At 49.0% G+C, this 17,634-nt stretch overlaps 1 protein-coding gene across 2 annotated transcripts in view; it reads right to left on the bottom strand.

The window, feature by feature from the left end:
• Positions 1-9,314: 9,314 nt before the first annotated feature.
• axin2 (axin 2 (conductin, axil)) overlaps positions 9,315-17,634 on the bottom strand; it is a 16,708-nt gene continuing 8,388 nt past the window's right edge. Inside the window, exons 5-11 of one of the 2 annotated variants that reach the window (XM_035531441.1) lie at positions 16,091-16,231; positions 15,426-15,949; positions 14,773-14,940; positions 14,478-14,681; positions 14,049-14,144; positions 13,268-13,435; positions 9,315-10,869 (exon numbers count right to left, since the gene is read on the bottom strand). In XM_035531441.1, coding sequence (XP_035387334.1) covers positions 10,743-10,869; positions 13,268-13,435; positions 14,049-14,144; positions 14,478-14,681; positions 14,773-14,940; positions 15,426-15,949; positions 16,091-16,231 — 1,428 coding nt within the window. In that variant the 3' untranslated portion in view covers positions 9,315-10,742. The remainder of the gene's footprint in view (positions 10,870-13,267; positions 13,436-14,048; positions 14,145-14,477; positions 14,682-14,772; positions 14,941-15,425; positions 15,950-16,090; positions 16,232-17,634) is intronic. The other variant, XM_035531445.2, reaches the window with a different exon arrangement.

Below are 17,634 nucleotides of genomic sequence, written 5' to 3'. Positions count from 1 at the left end.
TAACATCTTCAAGGCAAAGGCAAAGCTGCATAGTTAAGTTTCCTCCCTTTGACACCATCCTTTGGAGCCAAACAACAAGCGTTCAAAGGTAGCAGAAGTTTTGGGGAAGTGAGAGACGTTTGCCTGCCGTTTGATATTCGAGGTCACTGGTGTGCTCCATTGTGTTCAGCTTGCTCTGACTTCTATACACTAATAGTCGAGCCCATTATGTCCAAATAGAAATGGCTTGTGACTTTACTGAACAGAGATAATGTTTCTTGGTAATCACAGAGAACCCCTTTTAAAAGGAAAGCATCACCAGTTTCTCAAAATGTTGTAAATGTTGTAAAGGAAGGGGTGTCCAACCCCAGTCCTGGAGAGCTTCCATCCAACTCTAATCCAACGCAGCTGTTCCAGTGAATAAAGTCCTTCAGTATCTGTGAGGATTAAAGTCAGGTTGGGTGGTAGATCTCCAGGAACATGCCACCCTCACTGTGGCTGAGCCAATTTGAACTGACTCTGGCACATTGTGTCCTAAGGTTATTGTGGAAATTTGAGGGTGAGTTTGACTGTCCGCTGTATGTAATACACTAATGTAATGGCCCAGACATGAGGCACTAGACTTCCTAACCCTCACTCATTTACATTTACATTACATCTGGATATTGTCTGGATAATGAAAATACATTTAGTAAGGGGGTCCTAAGGCATGACTGTGTATAGCAGAATAAAGCTTAAATCAGGTGAGTAGACAAACATAAAATCATTTTAGTATTATTTTTATTAGTTTCCTCCCATATGTGTGTTTACTGCTGTTTGTCCTTCTTCCTGTGTTAAACTGGCATTGAGTTTTTGAGTAGGAATGTGGTTAAACAGAGAACTGTTCTAAAAACAGTTCAGTTCCTAAAATGAAATGCTAGGCTTGATTATGTGCTGGAGAACAGCTTCTCAGGGTTTCTTGGTTCCCTGAAACTAATCACAAGGCCCTGTACGAGACCTTAACTTTTAAACAAGTTCCGGGGATTTATGGGTTTATGGTAGCTCACCTCAAGATGTGTATTAAAATACCACAGAAGCAAAAAGATAAAAGTCCATAAGGACAGTGAACGATATACATTAACTTAGATGTGCTTAGGAATGTGTCTGTTAAAAAATCCTAAAGATTTCATTTTCACCCAGTTCCTGAAGGGCCAGCTGAAACCGACAGGAAACGATTGGTCAACCAGCAGCTCCTCCCTCATAGTTTACGTCATAAATGACTAATGCAGACACGTTGCATCAGAGTGCCTCTGTTAAACTGCATTTACTCCCATTTAAGGCATTTTAAGCAGGTGTTCACATCATGAACAAAAATCATCTCTCTATCCAGCTCTAAGCACCATGTCAGAAAAGAGAGGTGTTGTGCAACTTCAGACATCTGCAAGAATCTCGAATTCAAGATCTGAATAAGTAGTATGAGATTTTGAACACAATACCAACTCAGATCATACTAAATGTGCAGATCTAAAAACCAGTAATGACATAATTAGACAAAGCCTTTAATTGTATTTGTCTATTGATTTTTATTCCTGGGCATGATGAATCAGCAGTATGTTACAATAAGTCCCTTATATTAATATTATACTGGTGCTGGTGTTATAGTATTGATATGATAGTGTCTGTATTACTGTGCTGATATTATAGTGTTGGTTTATTAATAGTGGTGTTATACAGTACCAGTCACAGGTTTGGACAACCCTGGCTGAATGTGTTTTTAATAGTAATGAAGGCATTTTAATCTAAAGGGTTATGCTTAAATTTGCGACAAAGGGCAATATAGGAAATATATTCCTATATAGGAATTCATTTTTAAAACACAATTAGATGCACTTTCAGCAACTAGTTTTCTTTTAGAACATCTTTAGCCTACATGTGCTCTGCATATGTGTGTGTCTTCAAGAAAAGCATCACAGGTGGCCACCTCATGAAGCTGGTTACACTGTCATCAAAGTATAGGATAGTTACTTCAAAGAATCTAAAATCTAAGATCAATATCTTAAAGTCAATATTTGTCAGCATGATCACGTGTTATTTCATTGGTTTGAAACCTTCCTTGGATTTTAAAATGTAGAAAATAGTAAAAATAAAAACAGAGTAGGTGTGTCTACACCTCTGACTGGTCCTGCAGTACTGATATTATAGTGCGGGTATATTGATAGTAGTATTATAGTACTTATTTTGGCCTTCAGTTTTATGGCTTAGCTCACTGATCCAGAAGACATTTCATAGCCAGCAGTGATCAATAGGGATTTTTGGAGTTAGCATTAAAGTCAAAACATGAAGACCATTAGCTAGTTCAAAGAAGACTCTGAGCCAAAAACACGAAGTACGCAGACAAGAAAAAGCCAAAATCCTCCCAACCGTCTTTGTCATTCAACGCCTCCTGCATTCACACCACTCAGGCTAATTTTTCTGTTTTTGCTGGGAAGATTTCACAGTTCACGAGATCAAACACCGGCATAAGCTCTTGGTATGTTTGCACCAGCCTACACCCAGTCGGAGCTGTGCTGCAGCTCCACATTTCACACACTGGCTTTTTTGAAGGTCTCCATCAGTACCACCACCGTGTGCCACCCAGAACACTGACCTTCACCTCAGCACCCTCTCCTGCCTCTCCTCCCTGCCCGTCTCTTGGAGAACTTTTCAATCTATGACCCATCACATCGTGTTACCGCTACCCACCCCCTGAATGATCACGTACTTTCAAGTGCTCTCTCTCTCTGTTCTTTCTTTCTCTCTCTCTCACTCTCTCTCTCTCTTCACCTAGGCATTCTGACTTTAAAGGCTGGAGTGCAGTGGAGAGGCTTCACAAGCTGCGTGCGGCTGTCTGATCCCCCTCCGTTCTGGCGCATCTGAGCATCAGGTCAGCTTGCTCTGCAGAGGCAGGAGAAGGGCTGTTCCAGGCTGCCTCGCCCCCTCCTCAACCTCCCTCCGCCCCTCTCAGAGGCCTCACTTCATGTCCTGGGAATGCTTTAGGGGAAGGGGCTGCTGTCTCTGCCGTCAACCTCGCACGGTCGATCTCCCGCTCGGGCCCGTGACAGCTCTGCCAGGAGAACGGCCTCGCTGTGCCCAGGGCACACGTCTAATATCGTAACAGCTACGGCCATCACCACAGGTTACTTAAGGGACAGGAAGAACTCTCCCAGCTGCTCTGATCGGGCCGCTCTGATCATCTGCTCCCCCGCCAGACGGTCAGATGCGTCCGCTGACGTGCTCCGCTGCGCGGGGCGTGTTGGGGCCACTCCTCTTGCCAGTGCGTCTTTGTAGCCATACTGTTTAATCACCAGGAGGATGTTTAGATTTCCGCTGTGCGTCACAGCCTGGCCCCTCTGTTGTAGCCCTCCAAACACAAACCACATGTTTTTCCCCTGCCCCACCCCCACCCTCCCTCCCTCCAGGGCCCCTCTGCCCCCCGTTCTCCCACCCACCCTGGCTGAGTCCATGCTACTCCCAACCAGCTTTCCATGGGAACAGGAGGCCTGGAGATCCAGGAACACATGTGGTTAGCTATAAAGATGCACACGGCCTGCACTCGTGGTGCCCCTGACCTCTTACTCCTGCACACATATACCCTCAGTCTGGAAAGAGGAGGAGGAAGAGGAGGAAGAGGAGGGAAAACTCAGACCACGAGAAGAGCCTTTTACAATAAATGCGATTGAAGGAAACTCTGGAGGGCAACAATCCCACAAAGCGTAGCAGAAGAGTAAAACAGGTGAAGGGGATCAACCCAACTGTCTCCAAAACATCACACTGAGAGGTGGGCGGGGGGGGTCACTTTGGGCCAGGCTTGGGGGGTCGCTGTCACACCATGGGCCAGGACAGACCTGCTACACAGGTCAAAGAGGAGGAAGTGGGTCTAGCAAAAGCAGAGAACGCAAACAAATAGAGAGAGCAAGATGGAAGGAGAGCGAATGGGAGACAGACGCAGAGAGACAGGGAGGTAAGGAGGGAGACAGAGAGAACAAGCACAGCACTCTTCAAAGGCAGCTGCCGTCATACCCCATCAGCCCTGCATTCCATCACCATGGATTTACTTCCTGTTTATCCCGTTGTTTAGCTATGCCTTTGATCAGCCTTGTGACAAGTATCACAAACAGGTGCTGAGAGTTAAGGTAAACACACCATGCGACTGGCAGATGGAAATTGCCCTGCACTTCCTGTCATTTCCATCCAGCATTTGGGCATGTGGACCGACGTATCTGAGGTGGTGTCGTCTGGCCGGCTGGGTCTGACATCCAACACGTCACCCCCGGCCAAGGAACTGCATTCTTTGCTTTTGATTTGCGTGGCGTGATGGGAACCTCATCGAATGCTGTGGAGTTCAGTTGGAATCGTGAGTTTGATTGGTAGGGGTTACGAAGTCCGTGGTCAAAAGGTCATGCAACCTTAATCTGCTGTTTAGCACTGGTGAGCTCAGAGACAGTAGTACTTTATTAAACCACAGTGTGTCAACACACATTATGCATGCAAAAAAACAACCAACCACTTAAGTCCATAAACTATATTTGTTAAGTGCAGTTGCACGATGGCTTGAATAATCTAAACTACATGAGTGACACCAAGTGACATTTCTAACAAGGTCCTGCACTCTAAGGTGTCATATGTTTGAAGTCATAATATATTAAAGATAAACTACATGAGACTGAGTTTTAATCTACAAAAAACCCTGATTTAACACCCACCTCCATACACCCATCTTACACTTCTAAAGTGCTGTCCCAAGGAGCTTTTATGTTACACCTAGATCAGGCACTTTTACAGACTTCAGCCACCTGTATCAGAACACTTAGAACACGTAAAACACACGAAATTCCTCAAATTAAGCCGAATCACTTGAAATATTTAAAATCCTACAATGAGAAGGATTTCCAGCCGAAAAAAACGAATCATGCAAATGGTTTGTGTTTGACAGTCCTGGCTTCCAGAATCATTCCGGTGGACTTCCTCTGGATGCTCCCTAAACCTCTGCACTCAGGACTTTTCACAAGAGCCACTTTACACATCAGGCCCCCTGGGAAAAAAGAGTCGTTTACAAAAACATTTGGCTCAACAATGCCATAAAGTTCAGCTTCTTAGCTTTCATGTGTGAATGGGGATATATGCAGTGACCTTTCCTGATGAAAGCACTGCGGTATGGGATTTGAACAATACTGCCCTGCCCTTTCAGTAGAAAAGGCAGCGTAAGAAATGCTTTCAAACTCTGTATGGGCTCCAGAGGTGGGCTTTTCCCAAACGCGGGGCTAACGGAGGGGTACTTCGTGTCTCCCGCTTGCCCGGTACTGCCTAACACTGTTTCATTGTGGCATGGCTGAGTGACTGTGAAACAGCTTGCCCTGGAGGAATGTAGGGTCTGGAGAACTGGGGCAGCTTGGCTGAGGAGTTTCCGCAGACTAATGAAGGACCCAGGCACAGATACACACCATATAAGCCCTAAAGGTAGCTGCACCTTTACAGTACACACACAGACACGCGCACACACACACACACACACACACACACACACACACACACACACACACACACACACACACACACATGCGTGCATACTTTTGTTTAAATCTATTGTAAACCTGCTTGTTCTGACTGTAAAGACCACTCCCAGGCAGTGCTTTTATAGTGCCAGCACATCTCTGGCTGTATCATAAGCCAGTTTTAGCACCTCTGCCTCCGTGCACACACCTTTAACCTTCCCAGACACTCCCTCAGCCATCCTGTACATGTACTGTATTTACATTTCCAGAATTTAACTGACACATTTAAAATGAATTATGACTGAATACAGCTTGAGCAATTCAGGGTTAAGGGTCTTTTATCAGATATTTCTCACGCACTGGAAAGAGCTTCATGGTTTAGTTCCTGTTGTCTTTGAATGTTCGTCAAACACCACAGCACACACATGTGTAACATGCTGACTATAAGGTCTATGACATTTACATTTATGGAATTTAGCTGACACTTTTATCCAAAGCGACTTACAATTATGAGTACAACTTGAGCATTCAGGGTTAAGGATCTCGCTCAGGGGCCCAGCATTGGCAACTTGGCAGTAGTAGGACTTCAACTGGCAACCTTCTGATTAATAGTCAAGTACCTTAACCACTGCCCCTTCCTAGACACACCTCGAACCTTTCCAAACACACCCCGATTCTTCCTGCATCCTTCCATTTTTCCAAATGTTATTGCCTGCGACGGATTGCTCATCTCTCCCTCTCCTTCATGCTCTCTCCCACTCTCTTTCCCTTTCTCCTCTTGTGATTCGGTGCCTTCAGAAGCCATTAGTGTCCATTCAAAATAAACATCAAGGGAAGCTTTGATGTTTCTCCTGGCAAAAGCCCATCTCTCTAGTCTCTTTCCTACACCTCCCTCTTTTTCTCTCTTCTTCTCTAGTTATCCCTCACTTCCGACGTCTGCTACAACCACCCGCCCCCATGTCATTTCTGTTTGTCTCACTTTTCAATCTGGATCCAGCTCTGTGTGGGTTTGGGTTCTCCTACCTGGCAGACTGGTTTTGAGCCACACTGTCATCTGAGCAGAGGCATAGCAGTCCCATCCTAGGGGTGGGAGTTAGGTCCATCCAGGTGAGTTACCACAGCCGAGGGGTGGGAGTTAGGCCCATCCAGGTGAGTTACCACGGCCGAGGGGTGGGAGTTAGGCCCATCCAGGTGAGTTACCACAGCCGAGGGGTGGGAGTTAGGCCCAGCCAGGTGAGTTACCACAGCCTAGGGGTGGGGGCCTGTCAGAAAGGGTGCTGTTCAGAGTGACTGTTACAGAAACCATTACAGGCCTCTTTTCTCATAGAGAAAGCTTTTACCCAAGTCACCTGATTAATGAAAGGCCTGGTCATTAGGCAATGAAATGAGTGGGGCTAGAGTGAAACCCTGCACTGTGCTGTGGCATATCCCTGTAGTGGTGTATCCCTGCTGTGGTGTATCCCTGTAGTGGTGTATCCCTGCTGTGGCATATCCCTGTAGTGGTGTATCCCTGTAGTGGTGTATCCCTGCTGTGGTGTATCCCTGCTGTGGTGTATCCCTGCTGTGGCGTATCCCTGCTGTGGCATATCCCTGTAGTGGTGTATCCCTGTAGTGGTGTATCCCTGCTGTGGTGTATCCCTGCTGTGGTGTATCCCTGTAGTGGTGTATCCCTGCTGTGGTGTATCCCTGTAGTGGTGTATCCCTGCTGTGGTGTATCCCTGTAGTGGTGTATCCCTGCTGTGGTGTATTCCTGTAGTGGTGTATCCCTGCTGTGGTGTATTCCTGTAGTGGTGTATCCCTGCTGTGGTGTATTCCTGTAGTGGTGTATCCCTGCTGTGGTGTATCCCTGTAGTGGTGTATCCCTGTAGTGGTGTATCCCTGCTGTGGTGTATTCCTGTAGTGGTGTATCCCTGCTGTGGTGTATTCCTGTAGTGGTGTATCCCTGCTGTGGTGTATCCCTGTAGTGGTGTATCCCTGCTGTGGTGTATTCCTGTAGTGTATATCTCACTGTGGTGTATCCCTGTATTGGTGTATTCCTGTAGTGTATATCTCACTGTGGTGTATCCCTGTATTGGTGTATTGCTGCTGTGGTGTATCCCTGTAGTGCTGTGTCCCTGCTGGTGTCCAGTACAGCAGAAATGGGGTGATGAGGTTCTTGACTGTGGTTAAGGAGGGATCACTAGCTTTCCCAGCCAGGAAAAGCAAGCCTTTGCCACATCCGTGACTACCACGAGGCCTCCAGGAAACCCAGCACCGTCATTCTGGATGCTCCAAGATGCATTACGGATCTGACAAGGAACTTTGGTAAAGCATTTACCCTCTCGATGCTTTAGCCATCAAGGTGCAGGAAGCTGTAAAAACCAAGGAAGAGTGGAGGGACCAATGAAAAGAAAAGAGGAGAGATGAGAAGAGAGGATGTTCATGCTTTTGCTGTGCTCAGTGTTCAGTGTTCTCCTGTGAGAGGTCAGGAAAGGGTTCCCCCCTCTCTCACCTATTCTCTTCCACCACCCCCCCCACACACACACATACAGATACAGAGAGACAGAGAGAGAGAAAGCAAAGCAGGTTTCTGCTGGCCAAATTACTGCTTCATTTATTAATTTTCAGCAAGAGAACAAATTAAAAGCTGATAATGGGAACCAATATGCCTGAGATTTCTCACCAGGGTCTGAAGAGCTTCGTTAAGGCTGTTGTATTGTCTGTTCACTGAGTGCAGGCCTTCTATCATCACTGGGAGAGTGAATTTGAATGTGTGTGAGTCTGTGTGTGTGTAAGAGAGAATGTGAATGGCTTTGAGTTAGAATGTGTGTGTGAGAGTGTGAATATTCGTGAGCCTGTGTGTGTAAGAGAGTGTGCATGTGTGTCTGTATATATATGTGTGTGTGTGTGTGTGTGTGTGTGTGTGTGTGTGTGTGTGTGTGTGTGTAAAAAGAGGGTGAATGTGGGTGAGTCAGTGTGTATATGTGTTTTGGATGGGGGGTGTGGTTGGTGAATCAAATCCTCCCAATCAGACCCAGAAAGGAACCCAGGCTATACCCACAGCCCTAGCAAACCTATGCACTGCCCCCTGCCCCAGGACCTGGGTGGGTGGAGCAGGTCCAAGTTGGAGAGGTCACTGAAGAAAAGCTCTGTCCCCTGCCTCTCCAGTGAAACAGTGATCTAAGCCAGGCAGCTATAGCCATTCCCACAGTGCAGTGTGAATCAGGAGCCACTCTGTGCCAGAGAGGCAAAGAGAACAACCCGACAGCCGAGGGGAAGGTTCCTGTTTCCTGGGGGCAGTTTGAAGGTTGGGATGTATGCTCAAGGAAGCGTGAGGGTTTTTTTTTTTCCATGGGAAAAGACCAAAGATCGGGAGTTGATCTTTTGTGGTAGGAGCTAGGAGATCCCTAATTAAGGATGGGGGTGGCACAGCAGGTCTGGGAACAGCTCAGAAAGCAGAGGGCACAGAGTATGGGGTGGCACAGCAGGTCTGGGAACAGCTCAGAAAGCAGAGGGCACAGAGGCTTTGAAACGATGGCAGTGAAATTAATGAGCCACAAACAATTCCTCTGCCTGGATACAAAGCCCGTCTACTCTTTAATGAATGAAATTAATGGCCAATGAGGGAGAGCCTTGATGACATACTCTTTGCGCTGTCATTTGTCAGGTTTGCAAGCAACTTTGGAAAGCAAACTTAATCACACACGCAGACAGACAGACAGACACACACACACACACACACACACACACACACGCACACACACACATAACACAAGCACGCACGCACACTCACACGCACAAGCACATATGCAGACATGCAAAGTAATCAGTCTAATCTCAGTTGAATTAATTTGAAAAATATAAACATTTTAATAAAGGCTACATCTCTTCATAATTACAATAATTAAAGTACCAAGTCATCTTTAAAATGATGTTCTATATAATGCATAATTTACATTTAAGTGGAACAAAAGCCTTGGTAAGCGAAAACAAAACAAAACAGAATATCATGATTACGAGATTTGAAAAAAAAAGCATAAAAAATCTTTGAAACATAAACCCCTTTAGAAAAGCAAGGGAAAGTTACACCCTGAAGCAGGGTAGCACATAGCATGGTGTCCACGCAGGCACAGGGACGTCTGAGCCATCAGCGTTAGGGAACGCTCCTCCGCTGGCTCATCTCAAGCCTAGCCAGGAGCCCACACACTCCGCCCCCCGGCCCAGGCTTCGGTACAGGACGCACGCGACTCTGCTCACGTGCTCTTTCGACTGGTTTCCGACGCAGGTTTCCAGGGAGAAGGAGGGGCTGGGGTCGGCTGTTGTCGCACTAATATCACGTTCTTGTGTGTGTTCCAGGACAAGGACGTTCACGTTTGCGCCAAGCCTAGGCCCCGAGAAGTCAAAGGCACTACCATACAGAATGTGACAGGGCACGTGGCCCGTGATGAACGGGCTACCAAATCACCAGAGAGGGCAGGGAGAAGTGGGTGGGTCCAGCGAGGAAGTCATGTCCTGACTGGCTGGCACAGGCTCTCAGCGTAGTCCATTAATTGGACGGGGGAGGGGCTGTAGTCAGACTTAGGTCCATGCATGTGTTTCATTGGAAAGATCTCCCAATTCAACAAGCAGCTTGTCCATCAGCTGGACATGGGGCAGGAGGGACATGACAGTTTAATAAATATTAATAGTCTTTTCTGTGACAAAAGCATAATATAACGTGCACATATAAGCACCTCTGTATACACACACACACACACACACACTTACACTTACACACACTCTCAAACACTACAGTTAGCACAAACTCAACATTGCTCAGCAGTCCATAGTGCGGGTGGCTTCGGAGTATTGTTCTAAAAACAAAAACACAATCAACATGGCACACACAACCCAGTCACCTGCCTGTTCACACAGTGGTCATACTCATAGTGTCTCTGGAGTGCTCCAATTTGTAGGAATGGTGCCAGATCTCCCAGGATGCAATGTTGATGTTCTCAACCAATAGGCATACTTCATTGGCTAGTATTCCTTCAATAGCTTGGTGAGCCAAAACGAAATAAACAAACAAAGAAAAACGTTTGGTGGATATATTAACATTTCTTTAGCTTGGAACAACACAGGTCTATGTGGAGAAGTCCGTATCTGTGTCTGCCGGCCTTGAGTGGTGAGTTAAGTCCATGTACGGAAAGCTGTTTCGACGAGAGCACGTGGCGAGATAAGTCCATGTACGGAAGGCTGTTCCAGAGGGAGCACGTGGCAGTGGGCATGGCCTTGCTAGTCCACTCGCTCCACTTTGCCTAGGATTTTGCCCTCATACATGGGCAGAACGCTTCCATCATCCCACACCTCCTCGAATACAGCCCCGCACTCAAACTCATCACTCGCCTTCTTAAAGTAGTACCTGCGAACACAGAGAGACATGGCACATAAAAGGTCATGTACGGACACTCTTGCAAAAAAAAAATGTACATCTGCTTTTAAATCATTCTGTTGGCCAGTCTATGGCACGTCCCAGCCTCCGCCCCTCTGCCTACAACCCCGCCCCTTTGCCTGCCAGGGCTGGCCCCGCCTCTTGCCTGTGCTGAGCAATGCTTCTGATGTCTGTGGGCAGTGTGTGTGGCTCAAACTGCCTGAGTTCTAATTAAAAGAAGTCCTTCAGAACAGCGGTGAGCCGTGCATTGTTGCCCTCGGTCAACTCTGGGCCAAAAAAGAGGCTTTGCTCTAAATTAGAGGGTGTGGCTTAACTGCTGACGCCCCTCCATGCTAACATCCCTCCCCTACTGCGTGCCGCCTGTGCTCTTCTGTCTGCTGGTGTCTAATTGGGAGTGCTGTCAAATGAAGGCCTTCTTTCACAGAGGTTGATATTTTGGGTGCCGGAAAGTCTGCATGTCGCCACAAACATACACACACACATACATACATACACACACACACCACACTATTCTTGTTCCACGTCTGAGGCTACAGGGAGAAACAGCACTCATGACCCAGAAGACGGAGATCATCATCTCATCATCATCATCTTCAGGAGGTGAAAGACTCCACCCCCCCCCACCCTCCCATTCCCCTTGCAAAACAGCGGGGGGGCCAAGCAGAGGAGTGCAGTGGAAAGGGGTCCAGCAATAATTAGCTCTGTAATGGAAAATGCCTACCATTTCACTAACAAATGTAGTGTGTGCTCGATTTCTGAGAGCTGAGTTTCCTCCACTTTACGAGCAGACTCCACCAAGTCATTCAAAATGGTGCACATAAAACAGGCACAGGAACACAGAAGGCCTACAGACGTGTGCGCCGACAGCCACGGGAACATGGAAAGTCCTGCCAGCCGTGCTTCTAATGAAAGCAAGGCGCGCATTGGCCATGCAGGAGGGCCTCGCGAAGCAAGCGGCCCATTTACGGAAACCTTCGATAACGCAGAGAAGATCCGCTGGGCCTATGAGCAGACCCTTGTGAATGTAAGACAGTGCAGAAGGGGGCGAAGTGTCACGTAATTACGTTCTTATTCAAAGGGGAGGGGCTTATATTCTCTTCCGCGCAAACCTTCAAACAGCAATGAGAGCTCTTACTGGGAACAAAATAGTTGGGAGAGAGAGCAGGAAAACGACAGAAAGAAAGAGGGGGTCGGTGTTCCCCTGGAACCCATGTTATGCGTCCGGATTCTTCTCCTCACATCTGGCACCAATATCATCTGGAAACGCTGGTGAGTGCTGGTCTGTGTTGAATCGCTGCCATGGCCAAATAACCCGGCTCCACACATTCTCTGCTATTAAAACCATCAGCTTTGAATTCATTTAGCCCAGGAAGGGGTGGGGGGCAGGAGGGGGCAAAACATAAAGCCCAAAGATGGTGCAAGGCAGTAGATCTTCAGTTCAGTGTTGAGGTCTATGCATGAGGACAGTTCATAAAGGCTGGAGGTTAAATCCACCAAGCATCTGAAGGGGGTTTTATGTCTAGGGGTTTTACTAGGTTTAATCCCGTAGCTCTTAATGGAACTGGGGCAGAGAGGGCAAGCTTGAGGGGGGCAAATATGACCATTCATAGGGGCCAGTGGGGGCAGCGGTAGCTCAGTGGTTAAGGTACTTGACTTAAGGAAGGTTGCTGGTTCAAGTCTCACCACTGTCAAGTTGCCATAGTTGGGCCCCTGAGCGAGACCCTGGATAAAAGTGTCAGCTAAATGCCATAAATGTAAATGTCATAGATCTTATAGTCAGCATGTTACACATGTGTGCGCTGTGGTGTTTGACAAAAGTTTCGTTCAACGATGACAGGAACTAAACCATGAAGCTCTTTCGAGTGCACGAGAAAAATCTGATAAAAAATGACAGCGTTATTATGTGTACACAAAAACACATTCACACATACAGCAAAATACATGCACACAAGTGCTTGTGAGCAATGTAGCTTAATACAATTGGTGAAGAATTTGTCTTTGTGCATGAAATAAAAGGACCAGGCTTCAAAGAGGTGCTTATTAAGTGCCTTACGATGAAACCAATACCAGATGTGACCAAACGGCTCCAGTTAAAATTCTCTCTTCTCTTCTCTTTCCTTTTATGTACACCCACCACATCCCGTTTCCCTCCTTCTCTCTCCCTCCCTCCCTCCCTTCCACTCACTCCAGTAAACAAGCTCCCATAAACCGCTTGCATTAACCACTTGCACCAAGTCACTCAGCCTGCGCTCTGAGCCAGGCTGATATCATGGCAGTGTGGGCTTTGCCAGTTTGGGAGGAATGGTCCAGTGAGAGGGGAGTGGCCCAGTACGGAGGTGGGGGGGTGGGGGGTTGAGTGAGTGCGTACCGGTAGTTGCCCTTCTTGCGGAGCTGCTCTTTGAAGTGGCCGAGGGTAAGGCTGTGGCTCTTCATCATGCGGCGGTAGGGGATATCCTCACCACAGAAGAAGTAGGTGACCACGGTCTCGGCGCCGACAGCCGCGGGGCCTCCGCACGCTTGCTTTGGCTCCATATGACTGTAGAGAGAAGAGGATGCAGTGAGACAGGATGGTATGAGAGGTGAGTGCGTGGAGACACAGTGTGAGAAGACGCGCTACTGAGTCGTGTTACCAAAGACAAAGGAACCGGGCTCAGTGGAGGGAATGTCTAATGCTCCGAACAGGAGTCTACTTTCACCTTCATTACTGACATAGGACAGGCCTTATCGAAACCATTTTGAATAGTCTAGGAGAAACTCTGGTCTCAGTTCAGGCCAACTCCTGACATTCTGCACAGTAACTGATGCCACCATGGTCGTCAGCAGTGTTAAATAACAGTTCCAGTGAGTGTTTATGCCATTCCAGGCATAGACCTGTGATGCGCCTCCACCCACGCCACTGACAGAGCAGGAGACCGAGAGGAAGACAGAGGAGAAAAAGACAGCTAAGAAGAGGGATAAGATGCCACCAAAGTGTATAGAGAGAAAGGAGGAAGAGGAGGAAGATGAGTGTGGACATGGCTGTGGGAAATGGATCGGTGATGGGAGAGGCCCTCCATACGCTTGTGTGGGTCACGTTACAGAACAGCGGGTCAGCGTGGGCAGCAGCCATCTCGGCCTGGGCGAGGATGAGGACATGCAGAGAGACTCACTCGTCAGTGTGTGGGCCTGTGGAGGGGAGGGAGACAGCGCTGTTCTGCACAGACACTGGCTGGTTCCGCTCTCTCTGAAGGCCTGGGGTCGAATGCCTGATGACAGCAATCCATAATCAGTATTTAGTTATCAGTACTTAATAAACCTCCGGTAGTGTGATGGAGCTCAATTTCAGCCAAACTTAAACACCTAACCCAAGTCCAAACACCTAACCCAAATTCAAAACACCTAACCCAAGCTCAAAACACCTAACCCAAGTCCAAACACCTAACGCAAGTCCAAACACCTAACGCAAGTCCAAACACCTAACCAAAACTCAAAAACACCGAACCCAAACCCAAACACCTAACCCAAGCTCAGTAGCAGGTCATGAACAGGGGAGCCATGAGAAGGCTGCAGTTTATGGTGGTTTGTGGGTGGGGTCTCACCTCTGTTTGGGGGGTTTGGAGACCTCCTCCAGGCGCCGGCAGGCCTCCTCCAGCTGGGCAAGGGTGTTGGGTGGGGGCAGAGGGGGCATGGCTGGATCCTGGACGAAAGGGTGGGCGGGCTGGGGGGCACGGAGGTGCCCGCTGCCACTGGCTCCGGCCAAGGCGGGCGAGTCGGAGCCGTACAGCTTCCTGGTGCTCTGGGTGCTGTGGAGGCAGAAGTCACATGGTGTCAGGGATTTACTGGTGACGCATATCCCAGGGGATTGTGGGAAATGGAGTTTCTCAGGGGTCAGACCTGTGCGGCCTGTGTCGGGCCTGTCGGTCGCTCTCCAGGATCCACTGCCAGACGTTCTGTGAGCGGTCGGCGCTGTCCATGGGCAGCTGGAGGGTGGAGGTGCCCGTGCCTTCACCACTCACCTCCTCACCTGACTTACACAGGCGCTTGGACAGAGAGCTGGAGCATCTGTGAGAGAGAGAGAGAGAGAGAGAGAGAGAGAGAGAGAGAGAGAGAGAGAGAGAGAGAGAGAGAGAGAGCAAGTCTTTCAGACAACCTTCGAAGTAGGCATGCAGGAACTTAAAGGGGACATATGAAAAATGTACTTTCTCAGTGCTTTTTCACATATATTTGGGTATCCAGCGTGCCAATGCACATATTGTGAAATAAGACAGGCCAGTCAGTTTCTGGTGGGCTGTCTATGTCAGAAAACCTGGGCTAAGACGAGGCGTTCAAAATTTGCTCTCCAGATATGGCCATCAAACATGCTCGCAGAGAACTCCTGAATACTGAAACTGAGTATAACGCAGCCCTGCTCAAGATCTATCAGTGAAGTACGTTACACTACACATGTGCATACATTTGTGGAATATAAGATTCCATAGACTAACTGCAGTGCACTGTTCAGGACATTAACTAGAACAGAACGGCAGACATGGTGAAGTACAGCTCACCCTATCAGGGATGCGTGGGCGTGGTTGGCCTGCTCCCGGCCCAGGCTGCGGCTGCGTCCGTGGGGCGAGTGGCAGCACTCCACCCCGGGGCACACGCCCTGCACCCTCTGGGCCGCCTCCGACTCGATCTGCTCCTTGCTCTTGGGCGTGGAGTGGTGGTGGATGTAGTGGTGGTGGACGAGCTTGGTGGAGGGGCGGGGCGCGAGCGCTCGTCCCGGCGGGTAGGCGGCAGCAGGGGTGGGGCCAGCCAGGGGACGGGGCCCGCCAGAGGCCCCCCGGGGCAGGGGCCGTAGTTCGGGCGAGCGACAGCGGGGTGAGTGGCGCTGCACGCCAGGCGACTGGCAGCCCGGTGTCTTCAGAACGCGGGACAGGTGCTCGTCCAGGATAGCCTGTGGGTCCTCCTCACAGGGGGCCACAGGGAGCAGGGGGAGGGAGTGGGAGGCCCCGCTCCCAGGGAGCAGGGGGAGGGAGTGGGAAACCCCGCCCCCTGCATTGGACAGCTCTGCCTCCTCACGTTCCTCTTCCTACACACACACACACACACACACACACACACACACATACACACACTTAGCCACAGGCTAGTAACAAAACCCTCATTAATCAGCCATGCAGTTTCAGGAGAAAAGGCTCCAGGTTCCGGAGTGAGAGCAGGAGAGTCCAACCTCCTGGATCTGCTGCAGTCTCTCCTCCAGTGAGCTCATGGTCTCCTGCTCTCTCCGCAGTCTCTCCAGCCGGGCGATGAGCAGGGCGGCAAACCTGGCCGGCTCCACCGGTGCCATCTCTTTAGGCGGCGGACGCACCTTCTGCAGGAGTGAGAGAGCGAGGAAGAGGAAGAGAGAGACCTTATGAGCAAGATGGACTGGGGCCCTCTAACCTCAACACACTCCCTGACACACACACACACACACACACACACACACCCCTGAGCAGGTGGTCACGCTCGGAGGAGCCCAGGCTGGGGCCCTCTGTAGTCCACCCAAGCCGCCGGCTTCAAAGGCCCCACCACACAAAAGAGCAGAACAGGTCGTTAGGCAGGCAGGACCCAGGGGCCTTACATCCACAAACAGACTTGGTGGTAGCAACGACCGAGTACATGGGGGAGGTGGTTTACAGAGAGAGGGAGCGAGTGAGAGGGCAGAGACACCGACAGTCTTCTTTTCCATTCTTCTCTTTTTTCCTTGCAAAGAGGACATACAGGGCATGAGGGCATGCAACGATCGTGGCAGAGGCATGGAGAGAGGAACTGAGAACACAGACACAGAGGGACAGGAATAGGAAGTGGTGAGAGGACAGGATGTGCAGGTTTTACTCTCGCTCTCACTTTCCTGGCCTTACAGTTCTCTGGCTTTTTGCCCTAGGAGACCATGTGGTTCTCAAAGCTGTGCAGACCACACACGCACATGCAAACATGTACACTCACACTTACACACCCCAACGGAGGGGATGGGGAAAGACAGATATAGTGGGGGAAATTCATGCAGTGATCGAAGCGAGCGAGGCGATTTGGGCCAAATCGTCGTCGTTCAGAACGGCCCATAAGAGCGTTGCTCCGCTGAGCCACTGCTGAGAGTCTGGAAGGTACAATACTTCCTCATGGACTGTGGTAACAGCGGATGTGTGTGTGTGTGTGTGTGTGTGTGTGTGTGTATGTGTGTGTGTGTGTGTGTGTGTGTGTGTGTGTATGTGTATGTATGTGTGTGTGTGTGTGTGTGTGTGTGTGTGTGTATATGTGTGTGTGTGTGTGTGTGTGTGTGTATGTGTGTGTGTGAGTGTGTGTGTGTGTGTGTGTGTGTGTGTGTGTGTATATGTGTGTGTGTGTGTATGTGTGTGTGTGAGTGTGTGTGTGTGTGTGTGTGTGTGTGTGTGTGTGTGTGTGTGTATGCGTGTGAGTGTGTGTGTGTGTGTGTGTGTGTGTGTGTGTGTGTGTGTGAGTGTGTGTGTGTGTGTGTGTGTGAGTGTGTGTGTGTGTGTGTGTGTATGTGTGTGTGTGTGAGTGTGTGTGTGTGTGTGTGTGTGTGTGTGTGTGTGTGTGTGTATGTGTATGTGTGTGTGTGTGTGTGTGAGTGTGTGTATGTGTATGTGTGTGTGTGTGTGTGTGAGTGTGTGTGTGTGTGTGTGTGAGTGTGTGTGAGTGTGTGTGTGTGTGTGTGTGTGAGTGTGTGTGTGTGTGTGAGTGTGTGTGTGTGTGAGTGTGTGTGTGTGAGTG

This window comes from Electrophorus electricus, chromosome 3 (genome assembly GCF_041902795.1).
Source record: "Electrophorus electricus isolate QZ-2024a chromosome 3, ASM4190279v1, whole genome shotgun sequence".
Lineage (NCBI taxonomy): Eukaryota > Metazoa > Chordata > Actinopteri > Gymnotiformes > Gymnotidae > Electrophorus > Electrophorus electricus.
The sequence above is the reverse complement of the archived record's forward strand: the minus strand, read 5'-3'. Positions and strand labels throughout refer to the sequence as shown.